At 43.0% G+C, this 25294-nt stretch overlaps 1 protein-coding gene and 1 non-coding gene across 2 annotated transcripts; both read right to left on the reverse strand.

The window, feature by feature from the left end:
- Window positions 1-3787: 3787 nt before the first annotated feature.
- LOC131238446 (small nucleolar RNA R71) lies at window positions 3788-3894 on the reverse strand. Its single transcript, XR_009167854.1, has one exon. It is a non-coding gene; the product is annotated as a small nucleolar RNA R71 (small nucleolar RNA).
- A 17201-nt stretch (window positions 3895-21095) lies between these two features.
- On the reverse strand, window positions 21096-21497 carry LOC131224881 (uncharacterized). Its single transcript, XM_058220330.1, has one exon. The coding sequence runs from the start codon at window positions 21495-21497 to the stop codon at window positions 21096-21098; it is 402 nt and encodes a 133-aa protein (XP_058076313.1).
- Between the last annotated feature and the right edge of the window lie 3797 nt (window positions 21498-25294).

The following is a 25294-nucleotide window of genomic DNA, read 5'->3' on the forward strand; positions in this document are numbered from 1 at the left end:
GGTATCGGTTCTTAATGGTGACTCTGTTGAGCTCATGATAGTCCACACAGAGCCGCAACGAGCCAAATATTGCATATCAGACCCATTTATTGCATGGATTTACAAGCATGACACCGTTTAATAGCCTAATTTGATTGTATTTGTGATGCAGGGCATCTTCATGAGCTTGGACTGGGAAAGGACGCTAAAAAGCATGGATTTACCGATCTGATGACACTAAAGCATGGGACGGACTCCAGGGGACCAAGATCAACGCCAGAGATCCAAGAGAATTGAGAAATTGAAGCTCAAGTGGCCCGAAAGTCAGCCAGAATGCAAGATCATAGGTTTCTCACCATCCGTTTGTCCCGAAATTTCATATACGGCCTGAAGAATATAAAGTAACCGTACACGTCAAATTTCAGCCCTCGGATCACTATGGAAGTGCCCCAACTAACAGATCAGCCCATAAAACCATTGATTTTGGGCCCGCCTGCTATCCAGATATACTTGAAATTTGGTCTCAACCTATTATCTGTGGAGACAAGACGGATGGACGGAGCGGATTTCTCACGAACATCACAGATTTACTCTGCATGTACAGCGCGTGTATATGATGTACAGCGCCCGCGCCGCACCGGACGGTCAGCCCGGTCAAAGCCGGGCTGACCCGAGCCGTCTTCCTCGCAAAGGCAGCACCCAACGCTGTCCGATCGTTTTTTTTTATCAGTGGGCCCCGTCCATCATTCAAAAGAAAGATCCTAACCGTCCATTTGATCCGTAGGATGGCTAAGACTCGTGCCTAGGCGTCCTTTTAGTCCCATGCACACAAACACACGCAGATTGCATAAAAACGCAGGAATGGAGGGTGGGAGCAAAGATCGCATGGGCCACACCGAATCCAACATGAAGCTAGCCAAATCTTAGTGGTTTTTCGAGGTGGATCGAATGGTCGGAGTGGATTCTACACCTTGTATCAAGAGATGGTCCGCCGACCATCACAGCGCTCAAACGCGCGGGCTCTGTTTCGCAACAGAGCCTGCGGTGAATTGTTGTGGGCCACCCTCTGAGATGATCGGTCCAATCTGGACCGTCTAATGGACTCCAAAGAGGCCTGTAACCATCACCTAGGTGGAAAAATTTCAAAAGACAGTTTAAGATTAGTTTGGATTGTTTAAACATTGGACGAACGGCGGCGTGGTAGATCAGACGAGCCGCATCAAAAGACAGCCAAAACCATCTATTTTCAGTGTTTTTTTCAGCAAGCGTTCAATAGACGGAGTGGATTTATCAAAGTATAAGCGATGTGGGCCCCACCATCCGAACAACGCAAATACGTTGCGTTAGCTGTTTACGCAGTCCGGGAAATCCGAAAAACAGAGGCTACGCACACCTCCAGCAGGACTCTCTCCAGTCGACTCCAAGGCCTTATAAAAGGGGCAGCTACGGCTTGAACTGGGGGAGGACGGGAGAGTGTGAGAGAGAGGCAGCATTCAAAGGGAGAGAAGCTTGGGAACGTGGATTGGTTTTGGTGTTGCTGTGCACAAGAGTGCGGCTGCTGTTTCTCTTGGTCAGGGAGCTGAGGCATCGTGTGAAGGACGGTGAGATCAACAGAGTTTGGTTTTGAAGGAAGGAAGGAAAGGAAGAAAAAGAAGAACAGAAAAGGACTACGGCTGGCTTGGGTTTGAAAAGGACTACGGCTGGCTTGGGTTTGGGCTGGCACGCGATCTTTCCTTCTTGTTCTCTTCTATTTTTTTTTCTGTTTATTTACTTTGTCTAAGGGGTCCTAGCATGATCCTGCTAGGCTAAACCTCTTAGCTAGGGCTAAGAGGTGAAGCTGTAGCGAGATGGGAGAGTTTATTCTATGAATTTAAAATTTCTGAACTTTATGTGATTTTTAAGTTGATAATTCAAGGAATATTTTCTCAGTATTTAATGGTCTGTTGTGACTGAAATTACAATGGATTTGCAATGGCTTTGAATATTTCTCTTTCTCTTTTAATGTTTATGACGTCAGGAGGTCCTGTTGTTCACCATAGTCCCCTGGGCATGGTAGGATGACAGTACCCTTCCTGATCTTCATACATTGTTGAATGGTTGGTAATTAGTTTAATCCTGTTGTTTACTTTGTCTCCTGGGCATGGTTAGATGATGGAATCCATTCTAATTCATGCACCTTTCATCTCTTGAAACCTATATCAATGGCAGTTCAGTAAATTTCCATAATTTGGGATCCTGGCATACGATCTCCCTGATCTCTACAAGTGGATCCTCTGAATCCCTAGTTCCCTTTCTCTGAATTCCTTAAAGTTTTAAATAGTTATTCCACAATTATTTCCTAAATTCTATTTGGCTTAGATCACATCTTAGTCTAGTTCTAGTTCTACTTGGCTTCAGATAACATATAGGTATCAGTCCCTGTGGATTCGACCTCGGACTTACCGAGTTTATTACTACATCACAACCCTGCACTTGGGGTGTGAACAAGTTTTTGGCGCCGTTGCCGGGGACTGATAGTTACGATTTTCTGAAATTAATTAGTTTTAGAATTAGGATAAGATTAGGATTTTATTAACTTTAGTTTTAGATTTTTATTTCTATTTGATTTTTAGAACTAACTTGTTTCCTGTTTTGTAGGATCCTGACATAAAATCTCTAAATTGGTAATTCTTTCCTAAATTCTCTACTTTTTCTTTTTATAGAATTAGGGTTTAGATTTTAGAAACTTTCTAATTCTAGTATCCTCTGTTCTGTAGGAAATAGTTTATTTTTAGAATTTAGGTTATTTAGAAATTGACTTTCTATTTTGGTTCTATTAACTTTCTAATTCTAACACTTTTTGAATCTAACTCTGTTTTTTAATTTATTTTTAGGATTTTTGTCTAGAAACTAACCTTCCTATTTTGTAGGCCTTTAAGATAGAAATCTCTATTTTGGTACACTCCTTCCATACTCTCTATTTTTCAATTTTCTTGTAGTAATTTACTTTTTAGTTTAGGCTTTCTTAGTTTACTTTAGAAATTTCCGTTTTTCTTTAAAGAATAATTTCTTTTAGAAATTAATTTACTGTTATTTTTCTTTTAAAGTATCGTTTCTCTCCTTTATAGAATCTAACTTATTTTTGTTTTATTTTGCAGGTCCTTAACTTAGGAGCTTCAATTTGGTAATTCCTTTCCAATTTTCCCTCTCTTCTTTTTAGATTTTCTTTTCCTTTCTTAGGATTAGGTTTCGAGTTTGATTGAAGGTTGTGAGTGTTTCATGCCCAAGTGGGCCCGTGACAACACTCGACGTCTCTTGATCGAAGGAGGAGTGGTTGAGGGGTTGACTATCCATCGCAGGATTAGACACCGCTCGAAATCCCCTGAGTTAACTAGGTTATGGCTGAAGACCAACCTCCTCTACTTCCACCCAGGGTGGAGGATAACCATGATGAGAATGAGGTGCAACAGCACCCCGCCTCGTACTCTACGAGATTTTCTACAACCGGCGGAGTGAGTACGCCCTCATGCATGCTTTTTCCCGAAAACACAGACAAATGGACATCAAGCCGGAGTTATCCAACTCCTTCCCAAATTCCATGGACTTGAATCGAAAGTCCATATTTACATTGAAAGAGTTCGATGAAATAATAGCTACATTATGTTTTCCTAATGTATTTGAAGATACAATTAGGCTGAAATTCTTTCCTTTTTCCTTAAAAGAGAAAGCTAAGACGTGGTTACATTCATTGCGTCCTAAATCCATTGGCACATGGAACGACATGCAGAGGGAATTCATAAAAAAATTCTTCCCACATCATAAAACGATTAGCCTCAGAAAAGCGATCATGAACTTTGCCCAAAAGGAAGATGAAACATTCTTCCAATGTTGGGAAAGGTTCAAAGATTTGGTCAGTTCATGCCCACAACACGGATTTGAAAAGTGGCGCATTACAAATTTTTTCTATGACGGACTGACATCTTCCATGCGCCAAATGGTCGAGACAATGTGTAATGGAGAGTTCATTAATAAAGACGTCGACGAGGTATGGGACTACCTCGACAGTTTGGCTGAAAAAACACAATCTTGGGACTATTACCCAAAGTCGAACACCACGTCTAGGCCGACTCAATTAAAGGAGAAAGGTGGATTATATCTCTTGAAAGAAGAGGATGATCTCAAGTGTAAAGTGACTACGCTCATAAGGAAAGTTGAAGCCATGGAAGTAAAGAAGGATAAGGTCAATGAAATTGTTTACGGCATCTGTAATTGCAACATTCACACAACTGAAAACTGTCCTACAATACCTGCCTTTCGAGGAGTGTTGAATGAACAAGCCAATGCCGTAAACAACTATCAAAGACTTTTTACTGGACCTAACTCCAATACATACAATCCTGGCTGGAAAAATCATCCAAACTTTAGTTGGAGGAATGGAAAAACGGCGACTCCTCCAGGTTTCTTCAATCAAAATCCAAATCAAGTGAAACCTCAAGAGGAACCGGTTCAAAATCCCATACAAGAGCTGGCTCAGGCAATGTGGGGAATTATAGATTTTATGAAAAAGATAGATTCTCGTATGACGGTTATAGAAAAGGGGATGCTTCCTGCACAACCTCTCCCCAATCCTAAACCGCAATACGAGATTAATGATCCCAGCTCTTCAAATCAGATAGGGCACGCTAAATCCATCACCACTCTTAGGAGTGGGAAGATCATCGATAAAACTCTTCCGGTTAGGCCCGAAAAGCCTCAAGAACCAAAAGAGGACAACAAGGATGGATCCAGTGATGTCCCACAAAAAGTGGAACCGGAACTTCTAGAGAAGCCAGTTGCTCCATTTCCCCAACGGTTGGTTTCACCAAAACCTCTCTCTAACTCTCAGGATATCCTAGAGGTGTTGAAACAAGTGAAAGTTAACATTCCTCTACTTGATGTCGTTAAACAATACCTTCATATGCTAAATTCCTGAAAGACTTATGCACGACCAAGCGACGGAAAATTATTCAAAAGAAAATCTTCTTGACCGAGAAAGTGAGTGCCATCCTGAAGCAAGACGTGCCAGAAATTCAAGGATCCCGGGAGCCCAACCATATCATGTGTAATCGGGAACCATCGAATTGATCACGCACTTCTTGACTTAGAGCGAGCGTCAATTTGATTCCCTACTCGGTATACAAACAGTTAGGTTTGGGTGAATTAAAACCCACCCCAACCACACTACAACTTGCCGATCGCTCTGTTCGTGTACCAAGAGGGATAATTGAGGATGTGTTGGTCCAAGTTGATAGATTTTACTACCCCGTAGACTTTATCATCCTAGACACCGAACCCATCAATAACATGAGCACTCAGATTCCCGTCATTCTTGGTCGCCCATTCCTTGCCACATCAAATGCAATTATCAATTGCAGGAATGGTATCATGACTATGTCTTTTGGAAATTTGACATTGGAGTCAAACATTTTTTCAATAACGGCAGCAATTCAGAGGATGATGACGATTTCCACGATATTAACATGATTGACTCTTTCGTGGAAGATATGACACCTCTGACCTTATCCTCCGACCATCTAGAGACATGCCTGGCCCACTCCCATGATTTTGATGATGCCATGATTAGGGAGACGTGCGCCTTGCTTGATCGCACCGGTACTTGAAGTTAACCGGTGGGGGCCACAATTTGAAGAATTGCCACAAACCGATGTAGTGCCTCTACCGTCTAATCTCAAGCCGCCGAAGCTTGACCTAAAACCTTTGCCCTCTGATTTGAAATATGCCTATTTAGGTCAAGATGAGACATACCCGGTGGTGATCTCTGCCCACCTGGAGAAAGAACAGGAGAGTATGCTTATATCTACTCTCATTGAGCATAAAAGAGCCCTAGGATGGACGATAGCGGACCTCAAGGGATCGATCCCTCGATTTGTACTCACCGCATATATCTTGAGGATAATGCAAAAACCGCTTGGCAACCACAACGTAGACTAAATCCAAATATGAAGGAAGTGGTTAAAGCCGAGGTTCTTAAACTATTGGATGTGGGTATTATATACCCTATATCTGATAGTCAATGGGTGAGTCCAACTCAAGTGGTCCCTAAGAAGTCCGGAATCACCATCGTAGCCAATGCTAATAATGAACTCGTGCCAACTAGAGTCACTACTGGTTGGAGAATGTGCATTGACTACAGGAAGTTGAATACCGTCACGAGGAAAGACCACTTTCCCTTACCATTCATTGATCAGATCCTGGAAAGGTTAGCTGGTCATTCCTATTATAGTTTCCTTGACGGGTATTCGGGCTACAACCAGATAGAGATAGCCCCTGAAGACCAGGAAAAGACCACATTTACATGTCCCTACGGCACCTTTGCCTATCGAAGGATGCCATTCGGACTATGTAATGCCCCCGCCACCTTTCAGCGATGTATGCTTAGTATTTTTTCTGACATGGTGGGGCAATATCTAGAGGTCTTCATGGATGATTTCTCTGTTTACGGTCCATCTTTCAGCAAGTGCTTGGAAAGTCTTAAATGTGTGCTGAAAAGATGTGAAGAAAAGAACCTGGTACTTAATTGGGAGAAGTGCCATTTCATGGTTCAGAAGGGAATTGTCCTTGGACATATCATCTCGTCCAAAGGAATCGAGGTAGATAAGGCAAAAATCGATCTTATCTCTAACCTACCTCCACCCAAGAACATCAGAGACGTGCGATCCTTCTTAGGACACGCAGGGTTTTACAGGCGATTCATAAAGGACTTTAGTCTCCTCTCTCGTCCATTATGTAATCTTCTTCAAAAGGATGTTCCGTACGAGTGGACTGAGCAATGCCAGGAAGCTTTCACCAAGCTTAAAGGCACGTTAACCACTGCACCTATCATGCAGCCACCCGACTGGAATCTTCCTTTTGAGCTTATGTGCGACGCTTCTGATTATGCTCTTGGGGCGGTCCTAGGCCAGAGAAAAGACAAGAAGCCCTACGTCATTCACTACGCAAGTAGGACTCTAAATCCTGCCCAAGTGAACTACTCGACTACGGAAAAGGAACTCTTAGCCGTAGTGTTCGCCTTGGACAAATTTAGGTCCTATCTGATCGGATCCAAGATCATTATCTATACAGATCATGCGGCACTGAAGTATCTTCTTTCTAAGAATGATTCTAAGCCCCGCTTGATACGATGGATCCTTCTACTCCAAGAATTTGATTTGGAAATTAAAGATAAAAAGGGAGTAGAGAACGTAGTGGCTGATCACCTTTCTCGCCTAAATACCTCTGAGTCCCTTGAGACGACTCATATCAATGACATGTTCCCTGATGAACAGCTGTTCAGAGTCTCCCATTCACCTTGGTTTGCTGATATTGCTAATTATCTTGCTACAGGTGCCATACCGACACAGTGGACCGCGCAAGATAAGAAGAAATTTTTCATCGAGGTGCGCAACTTTTTTCGGGATGATCCTTATTTATTTAAATATTGCCGACCACATTCTAAGGAGATGTGTACCAGGCGATGAGCATCAGAGCGTTCTCCTTCTGTCATTCTCAGGCTGTGGTGGTCACTTTTCGCTAAAAAGACCACGGCCAAGATTCTGCAGTGTGGCTTTTACTGGCCCACTATGTTTAGGGATACTCATGAGTTTTGCAAAGCTTGTGAGCGTTGTCAAAAATTGGGAGCATTGTCCCGTCGGAATATGATGCCTTTGAATCCCATTCTTATCATTGAAGCATTTGATTGCTGGGGCATCGATTTCATGGGACCATTCCCCCAATCGTTTGGGAATCTGTATATTTTGCTCGCCGTGGATTATGTCACTAAATGGGTCGAAGCGATTCCGTGTCGAAAGAATGACCATCGCACGGTCATTAAATTCCTAAAAGAGAACATCCTTTCTCGATTCGGAACACCTCGAGCCATCATTAGTGATGGGAGCTCACACTTTTGTAATAAGCCATTCGAGAGCTTAATGAAGAAATACGGTATCTCTCATAAGGTGAGCACCCCATACCATCCACAGACAAGTGGACAAGCTGAGATTTCCAATAGGGAGATCAAACACATTTTGGAGAAAACGGTTAACCCAGATCGTAAGGATTGGTCAATCCGATTGACCGATGCCTTATGGGCATACCGTACTGCATTTAAAACTCCTATTGGAATGTCTCCCTTTAGACTTGTCTATGGGAAAGCTTGTCACTTGCTGTGGAGTTGGAACATAAAGCGTCCTGGGCGATCAAAAATCTTAATTTCAATCTGGACAACGCGGCTCGCTACGCAAACTTCAATTGAATGAACTTGAAGAAATCCGGAACGACGCATACGAGAATTCGAGAATTTACAAGGACAGGGATGAAGGCGTTTCATGATCAACATATTCTACGAAAATCATTCACGCCAGGCCAGAAAGTCCTTTTGTACAATTCTCGATTACATCTCTTCCGGGTAAGCTTCGATCTCGTTGGACCGGCCCTTACATTGTTGTTACTACTTATCCTCATGGGGCCGTCGAGATAAAAGATCCCGACAATGGCAAGGAGTTTAAAGTAAATGGACATCGTTTAAAGCCATTTGTCGAGAAATTTGATTCAGAGGACATGTCCATGCCTCGACTGATCCTGTTTACCAGGACTGATCTCCTAGTCTGATGGGGGTATAGGTAGGTTTATCGCTTTTATAGGATTATGGTAGTTGCTTTTGTCTGGCTGAAGACGGTAAACTTAGCGCTCCTGGGAGGCAACCCAGCTCTTCATTTCATTTTGTTTTTATCATTAGTTAGTTCAATGTTTGTGGGTAACATTATTGCAAACCCTCCCACTGGTGTTCAAACTAGAAAATTAGTTGAAAACATTTGTAATCATGTATGCTTTACTTCCCAGATAGAACCATCAAATGTAAATGAAGCCTTAGCTGATGAAAATTGGATTTTAGAAATGGAAGATGAATTAAATCAATTTGTCAAAAATGATGTTTGATATTTAGTGCCTAGACCATCGAACAAACATATGATTGGAACTAAATGGATATTTAAAAATAAATCAATGAATTTGGGAATATCTTAAGAAACAAAGCAAGATTAGTTGTACAAGGGTACACCTAAATTGAAGGAGTCGACTATGATGAAACTGTTGCTTCAGTTGCTCATCTTGAATCCATCAGACTATTTATCTCCATCGCATGTTATTAAAATATTAAAATTTATCAAATGGATATTAAAAGTGCCTTCTTAAATGGTGATTTAAATGAATAAGTTTATGTAAAACAAGTTAAAGGTTTCAAAAATTCTAAACTTCCTAATAATGTGTACCATCTTAAAAAGGCCCTGTATAGATTAAAATAAGCTCCTAGAGCCTGGTATGAAAAATTAACAAAATTTCTTCTCAGTCAAAATTTTAAAATGGGTAGTATTGATAAAACTCTATTCATCAAAAGAATTAATGAAGAGCTGTTGATTGTTCAAATATATGTAGATGATATTATTATAGATCAACAAATGCTAACCTTTCTTCTAAGTTTGTAGAGTCTATGAAATCAGAATTTGAGATGAGCATGATGGGAGAACTGAACTATTTTCTTGGACTTTAAGTGAAACAATTTGAAGATGGAATTTTCATATCTCAAACCAAGTATGCGATAAACTTAGTTAAGAAATTTGGGTTTGAGAATAGTAAGAACTTTGTTACTCTCATGGCTACAATACTCAAATTATCTAACGATGGAACAAGTAAAATCATTGATCCTCATCTTTACCGTAGTATGATTGGTAGTCTCTTTTATTTAACAGCTAGCAGGCCTAATATCTCTTTCAGCGTAAGTGTATGTGCTGGATATCAATCTAACCTTAAGGAATCTCATCTAACTGCAGTAAAAGGAATAATTAGATACGTTGCCAGTACTGTTAATTTGGGTTTATGATATCCTCATGATACGTCCTTACAAATTACCGAATATACTAATGCTGATTGGGTAGGTAATGTGGATGATAGAAAATCCACAAGTGGTGGATGTTTTTATATCGAAAATTGTCTTGTCTCTTGGATGAGCAAGACGCAAAACTCAGTATCATTATCCATTGCTAAAGCTGAATATATTGCGGCAGAAAATGCATGCACACAATTAATATGGATAAACAGGATGTTAGTGGACTATGGTATTGATCAAGAAATAATGCATTTATACTACGATAATACCAGTGCAATGAATATATCCAAAAATCATATTCAACATTTTCGCACTAAGCACATTGATATTTGATATCACTACATTAGAGAATTGGTTCAAAGCAAGTTTGTTATACTTAAATATATTAATACTGAAAAACAACTTAAAGACATTCTGACAAAACCTATTGATAATGTCAAATTTTTTAATTTAAAAAATGATATTGATTTATGCAGTGTTTCTTAATTAATTATTCTATATTGCAATTTATTATTTTATATTTTTTCTTTAATAGAATAATGTTTATTCATGTCAATGTTTTAAAATTATATATATAAAAAAAATTTCGGCCAACCCAGCACTCTAGTGTTCTTGTAAATGAATATTTTTTAGTTTCCTTCTAGATTTAAGTTCCTTGTTATGCATCATTGTGAATACCAACATCTTTCTTGAATCTAGAACTTTATTTTGTTGGTTTTTTTTTTTTAATAGAAATCTGATGTAGACCTTTTCCTTTCATTTGTTGGTATTTCTTTTGCAAAATCTACTCATTTTCTATCATGGCATCTCGCTTTAAGCATACTTTGCAAGGCCCCCAAACCGGTTATTCCTCTCGATCTGCTAATTGGGTTGTGCACTCTATTCGTTTGCAAAAAAGTGATCCAGAAAATGTGCAGGATTTTCGTACCCGTAATATTGTCATTGAACACACCATTAATACAAATCATATTACTCAATTTGGTCTTGTAGAAATTCTATCCGCGGTAGGATGGGATAAGATTTTTGCGTGGGGTGGTACATCATATTGGTCTATCGTAAGAGGGATGTATGCATCCATACATACTGTGTTTTTAGAACAATTAACATTTTCCATTCAGTTTATGGAAGACACAGTCATTATTAACCCTTGTAGAAGATACAGTCATTATTAACCCCTCCATCATATCATTAATCTTAGATATTGATATGGCGGAATAGGGAATATCTATTCCTTCAATCTTTGAAGATATATACCCAACAAAAAGAGATTCTCTCACTAAGGAGTTTTGTGGTTTTAATGCAACTTGGCGTAACCATAACTAACTCCCCAGCTACAATTTTCTTCCAAAATACCGTGTCCTGCATCTTATTTTCACTTCGAATGTTTATCATCATGGTGGGAATAAGATAGACCTTACTCCTTATATGATGCGTGTCACGCCCCAAACTCGGTAACCGGACCCACAAGGAACCCGATAGCTGGTTCTGGCCGCAACAGCCTCCATAGTACCCCATTCTCGGTTCTTGAGGCAGGTTCCGATCTTGGGATCCAACAAGGAGGATTTCTATAAGCATATAGCAATTTTCAATACAAACATACCCAAGATCGCAGCAAGTAAATTTTGAAAATAACAAAGAGATACATCACAAAATTCACTATAAATTTGAACTTTTACAAGTACATAACTGAAAAGAAATACATCTGATAGCAAAAGGAGGAAGAAGATCTTCAACACTGGGAGGGGGGGGGTCCTTGGCTCAACTCTAATCCAAGCTCTGCCGCTACGATACTGACCTAGGATCTATAGCACGCATCAATCGTGCATAAGCTTATAGAAGCTTAGAGGGTGGTGAAAGTGTGTGACAATGGTGCACAGAAGAATAATAAAAGATATAGGAAGGGAAACATGATCAATGATAATATAACTAGCCTTACTGAGGCTTATTATGAATACAATGCAATGAGTACTGGGTGCCGTACTAAGGCGATGCATAAAGGGGCTTATGTAGCAGATGCGAATGCAATGCAAGGTGATGCTAGTACTCATAGCCGAATCCACATATCAAGTATAGTTCCAATCACAAGAAAATCACTGGGGTCCAGTACACTGCTGGATGACTGCCGCTCTCCAGACCCGCACAGTTAAACGAGCGTAAGAGACCCACTACCCACCTGTGGACAGCCAATCACTAACAAGGCTTGATGGCAGCGGATTCATTTACGAGCTGATCAGACTCAGCCTAGTAATGCCTTCTTACACTAGGCGGGTAAGGCCACACCCCTACCCCACCGACTACGCGACAATGAGAGTCGTGGCCTAACGGTATAAGGCCCTCATGCGCTCATAGTTTCAACTTGATCACGGCGTTGGGGCAGATCCTTGGTACCATGGAAGTTTTGAGAATTTCACCCATGGGCATCCTATACACCCTATATGCTTAAGTAACATTTTCGGTGTCCACACATATAGCCATCCACGAATGTCCCTGTAGAGGCAAGACCCTGATGAAGCAAGGGCAATATCATCATGAAATGTGATGCCAATGCATGAGTCACACATACAGATCATGCACTAGTTAAATGACCGCACATAATGCAATCCATTCACGCAGATGATGTATATGGGTCATAATGGTGTAAGTGCGCTACTCGGTGATGATGAAGGGAATCATACTCCTCTTTCCTAAGGAGGGACAAGTTCTAGGTACATAGACATGTACTTTAAAGGGGAGTCCTCTAGTGGGGGCCCAATACTTTGGGGTAGCCCACAATCTAAGAGGGTCATAAGGGCCCAAGGAAGAAGCGGTCCTAATCAAGGGTATAATGTGGGCCTTCAACCACCTATAAGAACCCTATGGGCCTACCTTAGGGCCACCAAGGAGGACATCCAACCTCAACTGGGTCCCAAAAGGTAGTCCGCTACTTACACACATATAAAGCAAAGCCCAAGGCCTAAGCAATCCATGGACCTAGTGGGCTATACACTAAGCCCAACACTTAGGCAACATGGTGGGCCCTCAAGCAAGGTTTAGACCCAACCATAGGATCATGGGTCCACTTATTATGGTGGGCCTAATGGGCAGCCCGTTATTCTAACCATATGGGCAATTCTTACATTTGAAACAAGTGAGTTAGGCCTCACATCTTGGCCCAAGTATGGGGTTAACTTAATGGGCAACCAAGGGCCCAACTACTTGAGTATTTTGGCCCATAAAACCCATCACAATAGTGTATTAAATATAGGCCCAAAGATCAGGGGCCTATTAAGAAAGTTCCAGGACAATGGGCCTAGGAAACCTAACAAATAACTATAAATATTGTTCTAATAAAAACCCGTTTAAAGTGGGCCTTAAGAGTGCACTAATTAAGCCCAAAAATCTAATTAAAATAGGGCAAGATATGTGTAATAATGTCCCTAAATCTGGTGGGTCATGCTGCCCTAAAACATACATTTGTGGGTAGCAACCTTGGGCCTAATGCTGAAATTTCAGCCCACCCACTATTTGGGCTTGCTAGAAATTCAATAAAAATTTAGTTATACAATTAATTTAATCTCTAGTGGCCCACACAAATCACAAAGGATCCCACCAAATGAAGGAGTGAATAAAACATATAAATCAAGTGGGCCATGCTGCTGGACTGGATGTCCAGCGGCAGCCCAATGGGTTGGGCATCCTATGGTGGGTGGTCCAAGGGGCTGGGACGTCCCCCCCTTAAATGCATCAAAGTGGGTCCCACATGTGGACATGCCACAAGGGAGGTGGGTCACACATTATAGTGGGCCTTAGGAGGGTGGACAATCAGCCCATGGCTGGACGCCAGCCCTACTGGAACGCCCAGCTATGGGCTACCATTCCAACAGCTACACTTCCTTTTTCTGAGGTGAATTTGGTGGCCCACATCCCCAAGATGGGTCCCAACATGATGGGCCACAAGATGGGCCATTTGGAGAGCCATAAGCCCAAGCAAATCATGGAGAAATCTCATGGACAAAAAGTTAGAAATATAAAATTCTGATGTATAAAACATTGCTATCCATACAATGTACACACTAAAAGGTGAGCCCAAGCTTCACCTAGAAGGGGAGGGATGAGTGTTTGACATTTTTCCCATAAAATACAGTAAGGTGGGGTCCACAAAAATGTCCCGCCACCCAGAAAAATAAGCTGAAATTTGTATTTTCCCTCCATTCATTTGGGTTGGACAGTCCAGTAAGGTGGATCGCCCACCCCTATGGACCTCCCTTTTTAGGTGCCATTGCATGGGCCATCTGATGTGTGATCCATCACACTTCAAGGTGGGGTCCACTCCTTCAAGAAAAAATCAAAGAGAAAGGTTCCACAAATAAGGCCTACATGCCAAACATTCCAGCAACATAACAGAAATTCCAGCAATGTGGAGAGCAACATGTCATTGTCCAAACCAGCCTAAAAGATTTTAAAAAAGGAAAATAATTCACCAATTCCTCAAGGTGGGGTCGACCTAGAGGGGTCACACAACTCTCAGACCCAAGCCCTTCCAAGATCAACCGCAAAATAAAGCCCAAAGGTTGTTCAAGACATGCCAACAACATGGGGCAACAAGGTTGGGCTTGGACGTCCAACCACTTGGGCCTGGTTGCATGACACATCAGGTGGGCCACACATACATCAGATCTACTACAAAAAAAAAGAAAAAGAAAGAAAAGATGGAGAAGGAACACAACCCGGCCATGGGGTAGGGCCCCGCCACTAATGGGCCCTCCCAAGAACAATCAAACCCCATAGATCTACATTGATATACATTTACAATTATAAAACCAATACATGCATGGTCCATATCTAAAATGGATGGTTGAGAAGCCATCCCAACATGATATTAAGGTCTAGATAACCTTAGGATGTGGTAGATAATGAGATACATCATGATGGGGTCTATAGAGAATGGCCCCATCATGGAACATGACATACATGTAAGATGGGCCAAAGAGCCACATCTATGGATCAAATGGGATCCCCGCCATGGATTGGTGGGTTCCATATGATCCATTCATGAAGAAATAATAAAATTAAAAGATATAAAAGAAATCAGCAAAAACATACTCACCCACTTGCAATCCAAACTCTCAAACTTCTACACCATATAGATCTTGGTCCAAGGAAGAGGTTTTGATGGTTGAGATGAGTTCTTAATGGTGGGATTGGAGGAATTTTGGGGTTTTGAGGGCTGAAGAATTAGGGAAGAAAGGAACGTTGGGAGAGGGAGGTTTTACTAGCTTAGAGGGAAAATGAAAAGGAGGGAGAGATGGAGGGATTTTCTAGCAATGTAATAATGAGTTGTAAGAAAAGGCAATGATTGCCTATGGGAGGAGAAAACAATGTTTGTAGAATAGGGTAGGCTTGTGTAGTGTGTGTCGGGTGGGTGGTGTTTGCTATGGAATTTTGTGTAGTGTATGTAGTGTGCCTTGGAACTTGTGCTAAAGGTGGGGTCTCATGCATCATATCTAAGTGGGCCACACGATTAAGGGTCATACAATGAAATGTTCATAACTGTTGATTTACATATCAAATGGACGCACAAGACATGTCGTCGGAACCACGACGACGATGTGATCAAGATAGCATAGGTCTCGGATCGATCCGAGTCGAGTCAATGCGACCGGACATAAGGATGACCGCAACACTATCTGAGGGTCGCGGATCACCGAAATTCGACTGGTAAGACCGTGGGACCAAGAGAAATGAAATGTATACCTACACACATAAGAATTCGGGTCGGTTCTTACAATCTTCCCCACCAACAAAGAAATTTCATCCTCGAAATTGCCAAAACCAAAACAATGAAAATGTATAAACATCATCATATATATATATATTTATATATATATATATATATATATATATATATATATTTATATATCTCAATCATCAATCACAAGAGAATGCAATACAAGTAATGCAAGCAATCAATCATCGAACAAATGGGGATAACACTCTCTAATCTCAGCCTCGCGTTCCCAAGACACCTCGGGCTCCGAATGATGACCCCATTGTACCTTCACCAAGGGAATGACCTTGGTCATGAGGACCTACTCCTTCTGATCAAGAATATGAATCGGCTACTCAATGTAGGAAGCATTCTCACGGACCTCGAGTGGCTGCCAATCAATCACAGGAATAGTATCCGATCCACATTTTCGCAACATAGAAACATGGAATCCATCGTGGATCGCGGTTAACTCAGGAGGTAAGGCAAGCCTATAGGCCACAGCGCCCACGCGCTCGGTAATCTTAAAAGGTCCAATGAATCTCCGAGCAAGCTTGCCCATCACACCAAATCTAACCACGCCTTTCATAAGTGAGACCTTGAGATATACCATGTCCCTGACTGCGAACGCGAGGGGTCGATGCCAACGATCAGCAAAACTCTTCTACTGGCTCTGAGCTGTGTGCATCCTCTACCTGATAACATCAATAGCCTCTGATGTTTACTGTACAAGCTCAGGACCTAAGAGATGACGCTCTCCAACCTCGGTCCAACAGCTAAGAGATATGCATGGTCTACTATAAAGTGCCTCAAAAGGAGTCATGCCGATAGTCGCCTAATAACCATTGTGATACGCGAACTCGGTGAGGCACAAATGCTCATCCCAACTACCTGTAAAGTCGATCACACAAGCTCTGAGCATATCCTCAAGGATCTGGTTGGCCCTTTCGGTCTGCCCATCCATCTGCGGATGATAAGCGGTGCTGAGACGAAAGGTGGCCCCCATCGCTTGCTGGAAACTCCTCCAAAACCAAGACGTAAACCTGGAGTCTCGGTCTGAAACGATCAAAACTGGGATACTGTGCAGTCTCACTATCTCCTCAGTAAATACCTTTACAAGCCGGTCTATAGACCAGGAAGAACGCACCAGAATAAAATGAGTCGACTTCGTCAGATGATCGACGATACCCAAATGGTATCGTGACCACGCTGAGTCCTTGGCAAACTTGCGATAAAGTCCATTGACACATGCTCCCACTTCCACACTGGAATGCTCAACAACTGCAAGGGACCACGGGGTCTTTGGTGATCGGCCTTGACATGCTGGCATGTGTCACACTCAGCCATGAAACTAGCAATCTGGTGCTTCATCCCCTGCCAAAAGTACTGCCTCCTAATATCACGATACATCTTCGTGGAGCCTGAGTGAATAGTAAGTCTCTATCAGTGTGCCTCGGTCATCAGATCACGACACAACTCTGGCACGTCTGGGACACACAATTGGCCTCTTAAGCGTAATCCACTAATGGAACCAATCTGCGAGTTTAACTGCTCCACGGATGCGGTCTCTACTTGGTACTCCTAAAGTGACTCGTCCGTCTACTGAGTCTCGATCACCCTAGCCACCAAAGAGGGTTGAATCAACAAGCTCGAAAGCTGAACAATAGAAGAATGCAGACCGAACTCAAAGTCAAACTCTGAAACATCCTCAAGTATCTACCACTATTGAACCATCATCTGTGCCACCAGGCCTCATGGCTGACGGCTGAGTGCGTCTGCCACCACGTTTGCCTTAACCGGGTGGTACTGAAGGTCAAAATCATAGTCCTTTAACAGTTCCATCTATCGCCTCTGATGAAGGTTCAACTCGGACTGCAAAAATAAATACTTCAAGCTCTTATGATCCGAGAAGAGCTCGACCTGACCTCATATAGATAATGCCTCCACACCTTCAGTGCGAAGACAATTGCTGCAAGTTTCAAATCGTGGGTGGGGTAGTTCAGCTCATGCACCTTGAGCTGGCATGAGGCGTATGCCACTGGCTTCCCGTGCTGCATCAGTACAGCACCCAAGCCAACTCTAGAGGCATCGGTAAAAACAATAAAACCCTCACTCCCATCAGGAAGGGTGAGAACAAGAGCGGACATGAGGTGGTCCTTCAACTCCATAAATGCCTCCTTGTAGGCGTCACTCCAGACGAACTTGACGCCCTTCTGTGTCAATCGGGTCAACGGTGCTGCAATACGAGAGAAACCCTCGATAAACCATCGATAATATCCCGTTAGACCAAGGAAGTTACGGATCTCGGACACGTTCGTGGGCTGGCCCCACTGATGCACTTCATCAACCTTTAAGGGGTGCACATCGACACCCTACCTCGTCACCACGTGACCGAGGAACTTCACCTCCTCCTGCCAAAACTCGCACTTCTCCAGTTTCGCATATAGCTAGTGGGTATGAAGGGTTTTCATCACAATCTGTAAGTGCTCAACATGGTCCTCTCGGGTCCTCGAATACACAAGAATATCATCAATGAATACCACCATGAACTGATCGAGAACAGTCGGAAGACCTCGTTCATCAGCTGCATGAATATGGTGAGCGCATTGGTCAGTTCAAATGACATGACCAGGAACTCAAAGTGACCGTAGTGTGTCCGAAAAGCTGTCTTCAGAATGTCCTCCTCTCAGACCCGAATCTGATGGTAATAGGAACGCAAGTCTTTCTTGGAAAAATATTGTGCACCCTGCAACTTGTCGAACAGATCATCAATATGGGGAAGTGGGTATCGGTTCTTAATGGTGACTCGTTGAGCTCATGATAGTCCACACAGAGTCACAGTCAATGCTGAGGGTCAAATATTGCATATCGAGACCCATTTATTGCATGGATTTACAAGCATGACACCGTTTAATAGCCTAATTTGATTGTATTTGTGATGCAGGGCATCTTCATGAGCTTGGACTGGGAAAGGACGCTAAAAAGCATGGATTTACCGATCTGATGACACTAAAGCATGGGACGGACTCCAGGGGACCAAGATCAACGCCAGAGATCCAAGAGAATTGAGAAATTGAAGCTCAAGTGGCCCGAAAGTCAGCCAGAATGCAAGATCATAGGTTTCTCACCATCCGTTTGTCCCGAAATTTCATATACGGCCTGAAGAATATAAAGTAACCGTACACGTCAAATTTCAGCCCTCGGATCACTATGGAAGTGCCCCAACTAACAGATCAGCCCATAAAACCATTGATTTTGGGCCCGCCTGCTATCCAGATATACTTGAAATTTGGTCTCAACCTATTATCTGTGGAGACAAGACGGATGGACGGAGCGGATTTCTCACGAACATCACAGATTTACTCTGCATGTACAGCGCGTGTATATGATGTACAGCGCCCGCGCCGCACCGGACGGTCAGCCCGGTCAAAGCCGGGCTGACCCGAGCCGTCTTCCTCGCAAAGGCAGCACCCAACGCTGTCCGATCGTTTTTTTTTATCAGTGGGCCCCGTCCATCATTCAAAAGAAAGATCCTAACCGTCCATTTGATCCGTAGGATGGCTAAGACTCGTGCCTAGGCGTCCTTTTAGTCCCATGCACACAAACACACGCAGATTGCATAAAAACGCAGGAATGGACGGTGGGAGCAAAGATCGCATGGGCCACACCGAATCCAACATGAAGCTAGCCAAATCTTAGTGGTTTTTCGAGGTGGATCGAATGGTCGAAGTGGATTCTACACCTTGTATCAAGAGATGGTCCGCCGACCATCACAACGCTCAAACGCGCAGGCTCTGTTTCGTAACAGAGCCTGCGGTGAATTGTTGTGGGCCACCCTCTGAGATGATCGGTCCAATCTGGACCGTCTAATGGACTCCAAAGAGGCCTGTAACCATCACCTAGGTGGAAAAATTTCAAAAGACAGTTTAAGATTAGTTTGGATTGTTTAAACATTGGACGAACGGCGGCGTGGTAGATCAGACGAGCCGCATCAAAAGACAGCCAAAACCATCTATTTTCAGTGTTTTTTTTCAGCAAGCGTTCAATAGACGGAGTGGATTTATCAAAGTATAAGCGATGTGGGCCCCACCATCCGAACAACGCAAATACGTTGCGTTAGCTGTTTACGCAGTCCGGGAAATCCGAAAAACAGAGGCTACGCACACCTCCAGCAGGACTCTCTCCAGTCGACTCCAAGGCCTTATAAAAGGGGCAGCTACGGCTTGAACTGGGGGAGGACGGGAGAGTGTGAGAGAGAGGCAGCATTCAAAGGGAGAGAAGCTTGGGAACGTGGATTGGTTTTGGTGTTGCTGTGCACAAGAGTGCGGCTGCTGTTTCTCTTGGTCAGGGAGCTGAGGCATCGTGTGAAGGACGGTGAGATCAACAGAGTTTGGTTTTGAAGGAAGGAAGGAAAGGAAGAAAAAGAAGAACAGAAAAGGACTACGGCTGGCTTGGGTTTGAAAAGGACTACGGCTGGCTTGGGATTTGGGCTGGCACGCGAGCTAAGCCTGGTTTTTTTTCCTTCTTCTCCTTTATATTTCCTTTACTTTTTTTTATGATCAGCCTAATCATGAGCGGCTAAACCTCTTAGCTAGGGCTAAGAGGTGAAGCCTGTAGCGAGATGGGAGAGTTTATTCTATGAATTTAAAATTTCTGAACTTTATGTGATTTTTAAGTTGATAATTCAAGGAATATTTTCTCAGTATTTAATGGTCTGTTGTGACTGAAATTACAATGGATTTGCAATGGCTTTGAATATTTCTCTTTCCCTTTTTATGTTTATGAAGTCAGGAAGCCCTGTTGTTCACCATCGTCTCCTGGGCATGGTAGGATGACCGTACCCTTCCTGATTTTCACACATTGTTGATTGGTTGGTAATTAGTTTAATCCTGTTGTTTACTTTGTCTCCTGGGCATGGTTAGATGATGGAATCCATTCTAATTCATCTACCTTTCATCTCTTGAAACCTATATCAATGGCAGTTCAGTGAATTTTCATAATTTGTGAAATAGGCATAAGATCTCCCTGATCTCTACAAGTGGATCCTCTGAATCCCTAGTTCCCTTTCTCTGAATTCCTTAAAGTTTTAAATAGTTATTCCACAATTATTTCCTAAATTCTATTTGGCTTAGATCACATCTTAGTCTAGTTCTAGTTCTACTTGGTTTCAGATAACGTACAGGTATCAGTCCCTGTGGATTCGACCTCGGACTTACCGACTCTGTTGAGCTCATGATAGTCCACACAGAGCCGCAACGAGCCATCCTTCTTCTTCATAAACAATACCGGGGCTCCCCAAGGCGAACTGCTGGGACGAATGAAACCTAACTCTCAGAGCTCATCTAACTGCTCGTGTTGTTCCCTCAACTCCATTGGTGCCATCCGGTAGGGGGCCTTCGAGATAGGCGTGGTACCGGGTACCAAATCAATCTGAAACTCCACCTGTCGATGAGGCGGCAAACCCGAGATCTCCTAGAACATATTCAGGTACTCACAGACAACTGGTAGCTGCTCAATACACCCTGTCACAGAATCCTTGACGACAGAAGCCAAGAAACTAGATAATGGCTCTCCTCTGGGCTTGACGACGAACAAAAACACTAGCAAGCCGGGAATGTGAAACATGACTATCCTCGCCGAACAGTCCAAGATGGTACAATACTCCGCAAGCCAGTTCATACCCAGAATAACGTCAACGCCTGTCATCGGCATCACGAACAGATCGACAGGAAGGAACATCTTGCCCACTAACACTAGGCAAGACGGGTAGCGACGGGTCAACACGACAGACTTCCTCATGGGAGTCGAAATTGCTAAGGCCTCAGACACGGACTCTGACGGAATACCGGTGGATTGGCAGAACTGCTCAGCCATGAAAGAATGGGAGGTACCAAAATCAAACAAAACATGGACAACGCAAGCAGAAACAAGAAGAATACCCTCAATGACTCCACTGGTCGATGACTGCGGGTCCTGGCCTGATGCTTGCTACGCAGGATAAAATCAGCCCTGAGCTAGTAAGGGGAGCAAACCGAAAGACTGTGGATCCTGAGTCTGTGCCTGCTGAGCTGCAATACACACCTGACCCAGGGACTGAACATACGGATATCCCCTCTACTGCTGCTGCTGCTGCTGCTGTATTTGCTGGGGAGGTCTACCTGGCTGCCTTTGCTGCTGAGGAAGAGCCCTAGGAGCGGCGGCTGGAAGCTGCGCTCGCTGCTGCTGCTGAGGAGGAGGACGAGGAGGAGGCAACTGCAGTGGCCTCTACTGCTGTATGGGAGAGGGCAATCATACCTCTGATGCCCGGCCTATCCACAACCAAAGCAAACACCAGAAAAGGGTCGAAAGATGAAGTGGCTGGCGTACTGATGATGATGATGAAGCTGCTGACTGAGCCGCATGCTGTCTAAACTCTGATCTGCCCCTCCATCTCTGCTGACGTTGCTGCCTGGAATTGTTGGCTGGTGCTCTCCTCTTCCGGTTTCCACCTGAACTCTGCTCTCTCGATCTCTGGGTCATAGCCCAGTCCTCCTTATAAACCAACGCCCGATGGACAACCTGATCGAACGTCTCCAAATAATGTCCCACCACACGGCTACGAAGGACAAGACGCAAGTCAGTCACAAAATGACGAGCCCTCATCTTCTCATCATTAGTGAGATGAAGAGCAAACCTAGAGAAGGCCAAGAAACTGGCCTCATACTGTGACACTGACATATCACCCTGAACTAGGGTCTTAAATTCGATCGCCCTTTGAATCTGAACATGCTCGGGAAAGAATTACTGGTCAACACGAATCACAAATTCCTCTTAGGTCCAAACAAAATCTAGCCCAGCCATCCTAGATACAGACGACCACTAATGACGGGCCTCACCCTGAAGAAGATAAGTTGCAAGGGAAACTCTCTGATCAGCTGGACACTGCATAGTGTTGAAAATCATCGCAATCTCACTGCACCATGCGTCAGCGGCAGATGGGTTGGGCTCACCCCTGCATCTCAAAGGGTCATGCTGTCTAAACTCTCTGAAAATAGCACTAGCGCACGACAAACCACTCTGATCGGAAACTGGAGCGGCTACAGGCTGACGAGTAGGTTGGCCGAACCAAATGTCGAACTGGCCTAACTTGGGTGTAATTTACATAAAATATGATCATCGTTATGCATATGTGAAAAACACCTAACTTATGGTCAATCTAGGGTTATAACACCTGATGGTTAACTCATACGAAGTGTTCTAATCTTCGAACCATGAATGATCTTGACTTGAGATGTTGAGTCTTCTTTTCAGATGCTTGATCAAGTTGATAACGCCTCTTCCATAGAGCTTGTGATCTTTATATGACTAAGAAATTTGACAAACTACTATATGCTTGAGTATAAGCACTTACACAACACACTAATTCAATCCATTGACTATCCTTGAGGCTTGCAGAGGACCCTCATTGGCCAGCCAATCAGACTTTTAAGGCTTGCAGGGTTTACTAAAGGTGGACTTATCAGAAGGGGGCGCATTTTGAGTTATTGAGGGATCATACCGATTTGGTATGATAAGATGGATTGGCCCGCAGATCTATTGATCCGATCCGTTAATTACACCCAGGGTCTACCTAAAATGCATCCTGCCTAACTTATATAGTTGTAAGACAAGTGTCCAAGATTATTTTTAATCTTGCTTTCAGGTGGGGTATCTACTGGTCCACATCAAGGTGGGCCCACATAACCGACGAAGTAGGCCTCACTTGATGGATGTCCATATCAAAGTGTGGCCCTATATGATGGACGATCCACATCCAGCGGGGCCCACTGATGGACTGTCCATATCCTAGGTCTTACATGATGGAAGGCCTATATCCAAAGTGGCCTAACATGATGGTGATCCACAGAGAAGGTGTGCCCCACACGATGGATAGTTGAAATCGAAAGTGGCCCCACATTATGGATGGCCCACATCAAAGTGAGGCCTGACATGATGGATGGCCTACATCAAGTGGGCTCCACATAATGGACGACCACATCAAATGTCACCCCTAATGATGAATGGCTCCCATTCAAGGCCAGCCTTGAATGATGGATAGCCTACTTTGAAGGTGGGGCCTATGCAATGGATACATCAAATATGGGCTCCATGGGATGGACAATGGACATTGAAGGCCCTACATGAAGGACAATTAATATTGATGATGGACCCCACAAGAAGGACAATTAATATTGATGATGGACCCCACATGAAGGACAATTAACATTGATGGTGGCCCCCACATGATGGATGACCAACAAAAATAATGGGCAATCTACATCAAAGGTCGGTCCCTAATAATGAATGGTCCACATCCAATGCGGGTCCCGCATGATGGATGGCCCACTTCAAAGGTTAGGCCTACACAATGGATGGTCTACATCGAAGGTGGGATCCACATGATGGATGATCCAAATCCAATGTCCGGCATAATTAATAGCCCACATGCTAGATGATAAGCATGAAGGGGTGTACTTGTTTGAGATGGAATTGTTACAAATTTTAAAAATGATACTAACTACGTACTCTTTAAAAAGAAAAAAGAAAAGAAAAACCTTTGTTTGAATGTTTTATCAAATATGCTTATCTCAAATAATAGTTTTGTTATATTCTAAAAAATTGATTTTACAGAATGAGCTTATTGTAAAATAAGAGTTAATGGCTTCCCATTTAAATATGTGATAAAATTAATCTTTGAGATAATCATTTGGCATTTAAAAAATTTGGCTAATAGAACATGCCAATGTATTACATGTGTGAAATATTCGAGTCAGGCGTATCTCTATGTCTTGACTCAAATATTAGGTTGCTTTGATGAGGACAACACATGGACAAAATAAACAGACTGTATGGGGAGCTGACTTGTGCTTACTAATATTAAATTAATTGAAAATTTTAAAAACAAAAGTAGAGGCTCTCTGATGAAGGGACCACGTATTGACATAGCCCGGCCACTAAAGAGCCACATCTGAAAGACGATATATATATATATATATATATATACATACATACATACATACATACGGAAACGCTCACCTGCGAACCAGTTAGTACGTACTACGTACGAACTTTTTTGAGAACCCATCAGACGTGATGTGGATCCAAAATCTGAACCGTTCATGTGAATCAGCACCTCCTGAAACCCCCCGAGCCTAAGTTTTACTTTGATATGAAACTTTGGTGGGCCATGAAAAATGAAAATAGTTTCCTCCCTTGATTTGCATTTCTCTTTGTTATGGGCCACCAGAATATTAGATCGGGGTGAAAATTTTCCACATAGGGTTTTATGGGATTCCGCATCACATGGACCGTTCAGATTAGACACCCATGGCAAGTGTGCAAAGGTGCCCACGTGTGTAGGTGCGCAGGGGAGCATGAGTATATATATATATATATATATATATATATATATATATATATATATATATATATATAAAGGTACTCTGCGGTGGTGCTCATGGGAACTTCCCATGAGGTCGAGCTGTGTGGGCTCCACCGTGATGCTTGTCGACCATCAACACCGTGCATTTGATGGGTCCCGTTTAAATTATGGGATATCCCAAAAATCAGCCGTATACGGAACTCATCTGGGCCATACCATCTAAAAGCATGTGAAGACATGCCTAAAACATATAAAAGCACATGGTGGGGCC

The sequence above is a fragment of the Magnolia sinica genome, chromosome 2 (genome assembly GCF_029962835.1).
Source record: "Magnolia sinica isolate HGM2019 chromosome 2, MsV1, whole genome shotgun sequence".
Classification (NCBI taxonomy): Eukaryota; Viridiplantae; Streptophyta; class Magnoliopsida; order Magnoliales; family Magnoliaceae; genus Magnolia; species Magnolia sinica.

Coding starts and splice junctions, on each gene's coding strand:
- LOC131224881 (XM_058220330.1), bottom strand. CDS start 21,497: ATGGCTGAGCAGTTCTGCCAATCCACCGGTATTCCGTCAGAGTCCGTG.